Below are 10,297 nucleotides of genomic sequence, written 5' to 3'. Positions count from 1 at the left end.
TATCTACCTACCTAATCTATCCACCATTCGTCCACATCTCTGCATCATCATCTCTATCTGTATATCTATCCTCCCTCTCTCTCTGTCTCTCTCTCTATCTGTCTATCATCTTTCTCTCTGTCTCTCTCTCTCTAGATCCATATATATATTCACATCTATCTACCTACCTAATCTATCTCCATTCACCATTCGTCCACATCTCTCCATCATCTGTCTGTCTGTCTGTCTGTCTATCTATCTATCTTATATCTATCTATCTTCAGATCTACCTATATATTCAGATCTACCTACCTACCTACCTATCTACTTAATCTATCCACCATTCCTCCACATCTGTCTGTCTGTCTGTCTGTCTGTCTGTCTATCTATCTATCTATCTATCTATCTATCTATCTATCTATCTATCTATCTATCTATCTATCTATCTATCTATCTATCTATCATCTATCTATAAACACACACACACACACACACACACATGTGTATCTATCACCCGCACATGGAGGAACTTTTCCTTTACAGCTGGGAACCGGACGTGATGTATGTTCGCTACGGATTGTAGCTCTTAAGTCCTACCCCCCCCCTCAGTATCGACCCGCCTACGTGCTTTTCCAATTACACAACAGAACCGGAAGAGATGGCTGCGCGCTATTGACTGTAGCCCTTAGGAGTCCTTGATTAAAGTTCCACACGGCGCTTTGCCCCGCCTATTGGGACAAAGGTGGGCGGAGGCGATCGGCCAGAAGCTCCGCCCCTCCCCGGTCGTTCTTCCAAAGGAGGGGAGACCACGCAATGGCCGCTGAAGGAGGAGTTTGGCGGGTGAGCTTCTCCGGGTCACAATTAGCCCCTAATCGTGGCTAATAATTGAAAAAAACTGGCCAGTAGGAGGGTCATCCCTTGAGCCAGCAGGAAGGAAAAGCCTTTCTGGTGTGTGTGTGTGTGTGTGTTTGTGTCTCTCTGTGTGTTTGGAGCTCGCGGGTTGTGTGAATGCAGGACACTGGTGTTTGCAGGTCATGTGAAAGCAGCCTGATGTTGACTTTCTCTAGGGTTGAGTAGTCTTTCCAACCCTTGGTCCTAAGGAACTCCAAAGCCCAGAGATGGCTTTTTTGAGAGTAAGCATTATTATGCACAATAATGATGAGATATTATATTTTACATTCTGTATTTCAGAATAAATATACATGCCACCCAGCGAGAGGAGAGGAGAGCTGGAAGGGACCTTGGAGGTCTTCTAGTCCAGCCTCCTGCCCAAGCAGGAGACCCTATATAGCTGCCTTCCTTTACATCCTTAGACACTAGGGAGGATCCCTTCTGAGCATCTTTCTCTACCCGTTATGCAGTTGTGGGCTATGCTGTCTCTTATCGTACTGCCTCCTAGGCAGCCTCTCTTCTCTCCTTTTCTGCCTCAACAGCCAAGGTCTTCCCCACATACCATTATAGCTGCCTCCTTTACAGCCCAAGAAACTAGGGAGGGTCCCTTCTTGAGTCTCTTTCTCCCACCCATTAGGAAGCTGAGGGCTATGCTGTCCATTATCTAAAGATTCCCTAGGCAGCATCTCATCTCCCCATCTCCCAAGGTTTTTCCCATGCACCATTACAACCCTCTCCTTTACATCCTTAGAAACTAGGGAGGGTCCCTTCTGAGCATCTTTCTCCACCCATTATGCAGTTGTGGGCTCAGCTGCTTCTTATCTGACCATTCCTTGGAGGCATCTCTTCCCCGTCTCCCAAGGGTTTTCCCACATGGCATTACATCCTTCTCCTTTACATCCCAAGAAACTAGGGAGGGTCCCTTCTTGACTCTCTTTCCCCACCCATTATAAAGGTGAGGGCTATGCTGTCCATGATCTCATCTCCCGCTCTATAAGAGTTTGTTTTGCGTTTTGTGTCTCACAGCCGCCCCGAGCCTGCACAGATTACTGGTCTGAATGGAAGCTGTGCCGGAGCATCCGTAATCTATGTCATCATTATTACACTTATGGGGGGATGCCATCTTGTGCACAGTGGAAAAAGGATTACAAGAATTGCAAAGAATGGGAGAGAACCAAAAGCGCAGTGGCCAAGGTACAGTATGGGATCTGGAAGATGGACGTTATAGAAATATAAGTTTAGGTAAAAGTTCCCCCGCAAATGTGTGCTAGTTGTTTCCGGGTCTAGGGGGTGGTGCTCATCTCCGTTTCAAAGCCGAAGAGCCAGCGGTGTCTGCGAAGACATCTCTGTGGTGATGTGGCCCAGCATGACACAACAGCAAAGGCGCACGGAACGCTGTTCCCTTCCCACCACAGGTGGTTCCTATTTTTCTACTTGCATTTTTACGTGCTTTCGAACTGCTAGGTTGGCAGAAGCTGGGACAAGTCACGGGTGCTCACTCCTATGCAGCACTAGGGATTCGAACAGCCGACCTGCCGACCTTTCTGATCGACAAGCTCATCGTCTTAGCCACTGAGCCACCACTTCCCTGTATAATTTTACTCCTATGTTTATTCATGGTTTCATTTTTAAAATAATGCACTGCTGTGGGGTTTTGTATTTTGGTAGGCAATTTAGGTGTTGTTTCTGTGAATTGTATGCACTAGGCTGTGTTTTGCTACGCCATACGAAATAAAAAATTAAAAAAACAGAACAAAAAGAGATGCTTCTGTACCTCATGAATTGGTTGATGTAGGAGCAGGAACAGCTAAATTTTCCTCCCCGTCTTTTATTTGGTTGTGTCCAACTGCACTTTTAGTGGTCCATGGGATTTAAAATTAGGAATTTGTAGGGCCTGAGGTCCAAAAGGTTGGAGACCCCTCCTGTAAGCGGTTTAAAGCAGTGGTCTCCAACCTTGGCAACTTTAAGACCTGTGGACTTCAACTCCCAGCAAAGCTGGCTGAGGAACTCTGTGAGTTGAAGTCCACAAGTCTTAAAGTTGCCAAGGTTGGAGACCACTGGTTTAAAGAGTCAGCACATTGATGGTTTAAAGAGTCAGCATATTGATGGATGGATGGAAGGGAAGGAAGGAAGTCTCTGGTGCTGAGCTTGGTTGTTTTCTGGCAGGCGTTTCATTACCAAACTAGGTAACACCATCAGTGCTAGCTGGGCTGGGCTTTGCTACTGATGATGTTACCTAGTTTGGGTCATGAAACATCTGCCGGAAGGCAACCAAACTGAGAGAGCACCAAGGACCCTACAGATCTATTTCACTCCGAAAACCATGGTGTGTGCTGAGTGTTGGGATATTATTAATCACAGCTTTGATCTCTTGCAGGAACAGTTGTGTAACAGTGAGCGTGAACGGTTGGCCAAGAAAGAGAAACACGCACCAGTATGGAAAATGAGAAAAAGTCCTCCACCTGACTGGAATTCACCCATTGAGGAAGAAAACCTCAAAGGATGAGGCTCCCCAATATCCTAGTGGGACCCTCAAGAGACTTTTAATCCTGAAGATAGGGATTTTTTTCCACCATAAATCTGTGTTCCCACTTGGCTATGCCTGGGTGTCAGGTTTATTTTTTCTGTAAATAGCTGCTCTGAATTCTTCTCCGAAGTCAGTGCAAAGTTTCAAAAGACGTTCACAAAATATCATTGCAAACGATATAATTGGCGGTTTACAAGCTGTCTTTGTTGCACGTTAGCTATGAAAACCCCGCGACTGGGTGAAAAAGGGAGAAGCCAAGAATTCTTTATTTGTATGCAACATTCCAGTCCAGCTTAAAGAGCGGTGCGGTGGCCTTGAGGTGGATCTCTCCCCTCACAATCAGCAGGCTGTGAGTTCAATCCAAGGTAGAGGCAGATATTTCTCTCTCTGGGCACCCTGGGAATATATCTGCTGACCAAAACTCCGTATTGGCGACAGGGAAGGGCATCCAGCCAGTAAACACTCAGCTCCATTCCGTTGGCCAGATTTCACCCTGCAAGGGATTATAGGGTGATGAAAAGAGGATGATCATTCAGGTCTGGCTTAAAACATCCTTTACAACACCACAAACCACAAGGTTGTGTTTCTATACACCTAATAACCCTCCCCAAAAAACCAATACACTACGGCTTAATAGGATGTGTGAACTCAATAGGAAGCTGGACGTTTGGAGGACTGGCAATTCTGTTACGTTCAACTCCACAGTCCAGATGTAGTCCTCGATTTACAACAGTTCATTTAGTGACCAAAGTTACATCAGCACTGAAAAAAGTGGCTTAGGACTATTTTTCACACTTAGGAATGTTGCAGCATCCCCATAGTCATATGATCAAAATTTGGATGATTGGCAACTGGCATGGACCGACGCCTGTTGCGGAATCCAGGGGTCATGTGGTCTCTTTTGGCGACCTCCTGACAAGCAAAGTCAATGGGGAAGCCAGTTTCACTTAACAATCCTGTTACTAGCTTAACCGCAGCAATGACTTAACGACAGCGGCAAGAAAGGTTGTAAAAAGAAAGGTGGTAAAATTAGCCGTCTTAGCATCAGAAACTTTGGGCTCAATCGTGGTCATATGTTGAGGACTACCCTGTACAAAATAGCCTTTCATCAGCTCTCTGTGTCAGGCAAAAATATTGGCAAGTATAGTTTATTCAACAGCATCTTATTGGCTTATTCTCCTTGTCAATCTCCAAGACCATCCCAGCCAAAGTAGAAGCTTCACATAACACAACATTTCCTGGTAGCACCTGGCTCTAATAATTAGGTGAGGTCACAGATGTTAAGGTAATCGATTACTAAGACATGGCAGTTTGCTGTGGATGTCTGTACATAACCTTTGTATAACCTCTACATCGGGCGAGTGCTTGAAATCTAAGAAAAAGTCAGGCAGAACATAATTTAGCACGTTTACATGCTTGCTGGCGGTGTTGCTCTTCCCACAACCCAAATCAGTACGTGTATGTTCTAGTGAGATCGTTGCATTTCCCTTCGGGGGCTTCGTAGGTAGCCTGAGGGGGTGTATGCAGAGGCTCTGGCCTGTCGAAAGGAAACAAGCAATCATCCCGCAGAATGGCTGCCTGGTACAGCTCTTCCGACTCCAGGCGCAATTCCCTCAAAGCCTGTTCTTGAGCGGCGATCAGTGTTTTCATGGTGTCCATCTCGGCCTTGTCCTGTCGTTGCTTATAGGCAGCCCACTGCTTCAAAAGCTTAGCTCGTTTTTCCCTTTCGTCGAGGGACAGCGGGGCAGCCTCTCGGACCCTGGGAGAAAAATAGGCTGCAAGTTAAAAATATGACACGTGGACGTTTTCTGAATTGAGTTCTTCTAGAGCAGAGGTATCAAAACTCGATTTCATTGAGGGCCACATCAGTGTCGTTTGACCTCGGGGGGGGGGGGGGTGTCGGGGAGGGTGTGACCAGGGTGGCCATGGGCAGCTCAATGTCACTTGTGTCGGAAGGTGTCTGGTGGCCCAAGCAGTGTGTCAGTGAAAATGGGCTCCCTGCTGTGGCCTGCCAGCTGGCAGCAAATTCAGACAGCAAGGAGGTTGGGGAGGAACCTGGGCCAGTCCCGGGGAAGGCTCTAATGAGGGCTCTGTGTCGGAGGCAGAGAAGGGGCCAGAGCCGTATGCCAGTTATCAGCTGCCTTCAGAGTCAGACATCAGTGAGGCAGAAGAACAGCTGGAGCCTGTTCCCAGTGTGCGCATGCACAGAGTTGCCAGACGAAGGGAACAGCTAAAGAACAGGGGTCTACTTGGGAGTAAGGCCACAGGTGGATGATGAATGGCCCCTCCCAGAGGAAATAAAAGAGGAGGAAAGGGGAATGGAGTTTGCAAGAGACAATTAGTTCGCTTAATTGGTTCGTGACTCTCCGAGGCTCCTTGCAAAAGTTTTGCAGATATCGGCCTGGCAGCTCTCCAAGCCAGTTAAGGTCTGTGACTGTAAATCCTCCTTGAAAGACTTTGCTGGATATAAATGAGCAGAATTCACAGTAAATTAATAAAAGGATTTTTTGTCGGGACAAGGAGTTTGCTTCATACTCTTGGGAAGCCTAGCTCAGAACACTCCTAAGCTCCATTTTCAGTTGCAACGGCCTCCTGCAACCCTCTGCCGGAGATAACAGAACTCGTTCCATTCTCGCTGGCAGAGGCATCGCGGGCTGGTCCTTTGTTGTTTCCAGAGCGGCCCTGCAGGCCAGATCTAAGCACCCCGTAGGTCAGATCTGGGCCCGGGCCTTGAGTTTGACACCCCTATTCTATAGTTTCATAAAGGTTATCTCAACTTACAATTCATTTAGTCACTGAAGTTAAGATGGCATTGAAAAAAGTGACTTATCTGTTTTCATGCTTAATGACCCTTGCAGCATCCCCAAGATCACATGATCAAAATTCAAGAGCCTGGCCAACTGACTCATATTTATGACGGTATACCATCTTTAGAGAAGAGCTTCGCCTCAGCCACTTGGGAGATGGTTGGACATCAACTCCCCAAATCCTCCAGCCGGCACAAACGAACATGCTAATTTGTCCCGTTACCTTTTTTCATCCATGAATTTGAATGGGATGATGAAGTCTTCAATGGGCACCAACTCTTGAGCTGCTCTTTCCAATTTTCTAATTTTCTTTTTCAGCCGTTCTCTTTGAGCGAAGTCCTGCTTCGGATCTACCCTTTTCTTCTTCCTCGGGGGCTCAGCTCTAATGGAGGAAGAAATAAATAAAATACCAGTCGCCCCCTGAATTTTACAGAATGCTATTTCACCTTCTCAGAACCGTGATGGCAAACATATGACACGCTTTGGCCAAAGTGGCATGCGAAGCCATGTCACCTGGCACACATACCTCGCCTGTTTGTCTTCTGGGTTTCTGGCACGCATGCATGCAACAATCAGCTGTCCTTCGCATCTGCGGCAGTGCCGAAAACCGGCCTGCGTAGGTGCACCAGCCAGCTGATCTTTGGATGCGCATGCATGCTAGAGTCCAGAAGTGCAGCTTTTCGAGAGAGTGTGCACATGTGTGCGATGTTTCCGTGAGACACTTTCAGCACTCAGTGCCGAAAAAGTTCGCCATCACTGTTCTTAGAATGAATTCAAAGCAAAAACAATCTCAAAATCACAGATGGTTGTGGTGTTATGCAGTTCTGTGACTGATTTGTAACCTCTTTTTGTTTGCTTTTTCTAGCCTTTTGGGCCAGTTTAATAAAAAAAAAATACCCATAGGAATGGATTCAGTTAACAATCAGCACATTTACTTTACAATCACGGTGTTTGCTTAACCACCACCACAAAATTATTGTAAAATTGTGTCGGTCACATAAGACGGATTTCCAGGCTCCATTATGGACAGAAGTTGAGACTACACTAATATGTGTGGGTGTGAGTATAGCAATATATGAGTGCTTACTCAAATGTAAATCCTATTGGATTCAACAGCACTATTTTCCTGCATATGCAAAAAATAAATTGCAGCCATATTAATTAGTTACTTGAGTGCATTGGAGAAATTTGAAATGTGAACTTGGAAAAGCAAGCCGAGTTCCTCACTCCAGAACATTTAATAGATTATCCAAGTCAAATTACCTTTTCTTAAGCGATTGTTCACTGTAAAGATAAAACATGTATATGAATTGGAAAGAGCCTGACTGGCCTCACTCACAAGACTAAGCCAAGAAAGCTGTAGTTATTTATCTATGTTTCAACAGATGGTAAAACAATGAGAAATGTTCAGAAGTAATTAACAAGTTTAAGATTTAAATCGCTATTCATCCAGGAATGATCTTGGCTGGTTCATTGTCCACCAAAGTTCAGTTCTTGGGATGATAAAATGAGAGAATGGGGAATCTAACCACAGGATTCCAAACTTTCTCAGAGAAGGTAGGGGAAATAACACATTTTAATAGTTCTTCCTATATTATGAGGTGGAAAGGATTGAATAACAATTTGGGATTTACTTTACCTCATGGGCAGGGCTGTTCTCAGTTCCAAGAGGGAAGACTGCCAGTGGTTCGCACGAAGTTGTCCATTCCAGATTAACTGAGAACTAAAAGTGTATACAATGTCAATCCAGGGTGGTTGCAGAGAAATTAGAAGGAAGGTGTGTTGGATATATCTGTCACCATGAGTTATTTGTAAAAGTAATAAAGGGGGGATACAGAGGAATATAAATAATAGAGAGAAGGTTATCAAGGAGAGAGCCAACTAAGAAGAAATTTCCTGACACTGAGAACAATGAATCAGCAGAACAACTTGTCTCCAGAAGTTGTGGTTGCTCCAACACTGGAAGTTTTTAAGAAGAGCCTGGACAGCCATTTGTCTGAAATGGGCTCCAGCAAGGGGTTGGACTAGAAGACCTCCGAAGCCCCTTCCAGCTCTAATCTAATTGATTGACCAGTGGAACTTGCCTCCAGAGGTTGTGGATGCTACATCACTGAAGGTTTTCAAGAAGAGACTGGACAGCCATTTGCCTGGAATGGGCTCCAGCAGGGGGGGGTGGGCTAGATGACCTCCAATGTCCCGTCCAACCTTATTTGGTGTTCTATAAATTATCATAAATTGTGGGTAACCCATCACTGGACGTTTTTAAGAGACTGGGCAGCCATTTGTCTGAAATGGAACAGGGTCTCCTGTTTGAGCATGGGGTTGGCCTAGATGACCTCCAAGGATCCCTGTTTTTCTGCTGAATGATAGGTTTTCGAGGCGAGGCTGGTGCGGGGCGTCCCCAAGGGCGAGACTTGCTTCCCCTAATCCACCCCAAGATAGGCCGCTCGCCGCTGGAAGAAGCCGAAGGGGCAGAAAAGACCCCCACCCAGGACCGCTTACCGAAATAAAGCGCCTCCCGCCCGGTTCCCGAGGAGGTTTAACGCACCACGAGCCCACATGGCTCCGTTCGCTATGGAGGACCAATCCAAGGGACGGACCGCCGTCCGGCTCTGATTGCTGCTCTCCCACTTCCGAAGGCTCGTCGGGAGGTTCCGGAAAAGTTGCGCGCGCAACTCTCTCTCTCTCTCTCTCTCTCTCTCAGTAATTATAATTTTAATGTTTTCTCTCATTGTTGCAAGGTAAGACGGGTGGTGTAAATAAATAAGAAAACTATAAACAGAACATATAAAAAAACTTTATACATGTATAACGCTGCCGACAATTGTCCCATGGTAAGATATATATCATGGGACTACCCACGAGCCTAACAATTCTGTTGTTAAGTGGGATATTTGTTGAGTTTTTGCCCCATTGACTATCACTAAGTATTGTATCTTGACAAATGTATTTTATTCTCCTTATGTACACTGAGACCATATCCATTTAAAGACAAATTCCTTGTGTGTCCAATCACACTTGGATAATAAAGAATTCTATGTATGGAATCAATAGAGATAAAAGATACGTAAAAATATGTGGATGGATGGATGGATGGATGGATAGATATGCTGGTCTTGTTGTATTCGGTCTTTTCCCGTGTAACATAGAGATTATCTTGGAGACAATATCAATCTTACACGGGAAAAGACCCGAATACAACAAGACCTACACCTGTGAAAATCTACGAATATGAATATATATTGCCTCTTAGGCAGATGTGTTAACCATTGAGCTACAGAGCTCAACTCCTTATCAGCCAGGCCAGGGTGAAAGGTATATATTTAAAGTCACAACCCCTGGTATGCCCAAATATGGGAGGAAGGTCACACTTCCATTTGTTATATTCCACAAATATAACAAATGTAACAAAAAGGCAACAAAAATTATTGGGTTTCTGTCTGGATGGTCTCTTGTGACGAGCCGAAGGACAGAGAATGGAAGTGTGACCTTCCTCCTATATATATATATATATATATATGTTCGCCTAAGTTGCAATACAGCACAGGTTCGAATCCCAGTAAGGGTATGGCTAGCTGATGAGAGCTAAATAGCTAGAAATAGATCTATACTACTCTCCCTTTATTTATCAGCACAAATAAAACACACACACACACACACACACACACATATATATATTAGATAGATAGATAGATAATAGAGAGAGAGATGTATAAGGAATATATGTTAAAAGATGTAAAAGTGTTGTAAAGACGCTATAAATGTGTTTAAAATAAAAAATAAAATAAAAAAAGAATTCTATTCCATTCCATTCTATTTTTTTTACTTTTCTTGTCACAGTTAAGGAAATCACTGCAGGTGTTAAGTTAATGACACAGTTGTTAATGGAATATGTCTTCCCCCTTGACTTTGCTTGTCAGAAGATCGCAAAAAGGGATCACATGACCCCGGGACACTGCAACGGTCATAAATAGAAGCCAGTTGTCAGGCATTCAAATTTTGGTCATGTGACCAAGGGGATACTGCAACAGTTGTTAAGTGTGAACATAAATCACTTTCAACGTTGTTGTAACTTCAAAGGGTCATTAAATGA

General features: G+C 44.8%; 2 protein-coding genes across 3 annotated transcripts; one reads left to right on the top strand and one right to left on the bottom strand.

Moving 5' to 3' along the window:
* The first annotated feature begins 718 nt into the window (after nucleotides 1–718).
* On the top strand, nucleotides 719–3,465 carry C13H22orf39 (chromosome 13 C22orf39 homolog). The gene is made up of 3 exons (XM_032229614.1): nucleotides 719–819; nucleotides 1,897–2,064; nucleotides 3,248–3,465. Exons 1-3 carry the CDS (start codon nucleotides 793–795, stop codon nucleotides 3,374–3,376), a joined length of 324 nt encoding a protein of 107 aa, XP_032085505.1. The 5' UTR covers nucleotides 719–792; the 3' UTR covers nucleotides 3,377–3,465.
* Nucleotides 3,466–3,850: 385 nt separating this feature from the next.
* MRPL40 (mitochondrial ribosomal protein L40) lies at nucleotides 3,851–8,829 on the bottom strand. Of its 2 annotated transcripts, XM_032230113.1 has the most exons (5): nucleotides 8,707–8,829; nucleotides 7,844–7,927; nucleotides 6,428–6,586; nucleotides 4,810–5,156; nucleotides 3,851–3,890 (listed from the first exon to the last, which is right to left on the bottom strand). In XM_032230113.1, the coding sequence occupies exons 1-4, from the start codon at nucleotides 8,763–8,765 to the stop codon at nucleotides 4,847–4,849; spliced, it is 612 nt and encodes a 203-aa protein (XP_032086004.1). In that variant the 5' UTR covers nucleotides 8,766–8,829; the 3' UTR covers nucleotides 3,851–3,890; nucleotides 4,810–4,846. The 2 variants fall into 2 exon arrangements, with proteins under 2 accessions (XP_032086004.1, XP_032086003.1); XM_032230112.1 differs by lacking the exon at nucleotides 3,851–3,890 and having other exon boundaries at nucleotides 4,517–5,156; nucleotides 8,707–8,828.
* Between the last annotated feature and the right edge of the window lie 1,468 nt (nucleotides 8,830–10,297).

This window comes from Thamnophis elegans, chromosome 13 (genome assembly GCF_009769535.1).
Source record: "Thamnophis elegans isolate rThaEle1 chromosome 13, rThaEle1.pri, whole genome shotgun sequence".
NCBI lineage: Eukaryota > Metazoa > Chordata > Lepidosauria > Squamata > Colubridae > Thamnophis > Thamnophis elegans.
The sequence above is the reverse complement of the archived record's forward strand: the minus strand, read 5'-3'. Positions and strand labels throughout refer to the sequence as shown.

Excerpts from the sequence above, each read along its gene's own strand:
- C13H22orf39 (XM_032229614.1), top strand. The coding sequence starts at position 793 with ATGGCCGCTGAAGGAGGAGTTTGGCGG. Across the intron at positions 820-1,896 it reads CTGAAGGAGGAGTTTGGCGG|CCGCCCCGAGCCTGCACAGA; the intron begins GTGAGCTTCTCC and ends TGTGTCTCACAG. Across the intron at positions 2,065-3,247 it reads CCAAAAGCGCAGTGGCCAAG|GAACAGTTGTGTAACAGTGA; the intron begins GTACAGTATGGG and ends GATCTCTTGCAG.
- MRPL40 (XM_032230113.1), bottom strand. The coding sequence starts at position 8,765 with ATGTGGGCTCGTGGTGCGTTAAACCTCCTCGGGAACCGGGCGGGAGGC. Across the intron at positions 6,587-7,843 it reads AGAACAGCCCTGCCCATGAG|AGCTGAGCCCCCGAGGAAGA; the intron begins GTAAAGTAAATC and ends TTCCTCCATTAG. Across the intron at positions 5,157-6,427 it reads AAATTCATGGATGAAAAAAG|GGTCCGAGAGGCTGCCCCGC; the intron begins GTAACGGGACAA and ends TTTTTCTCCCAG.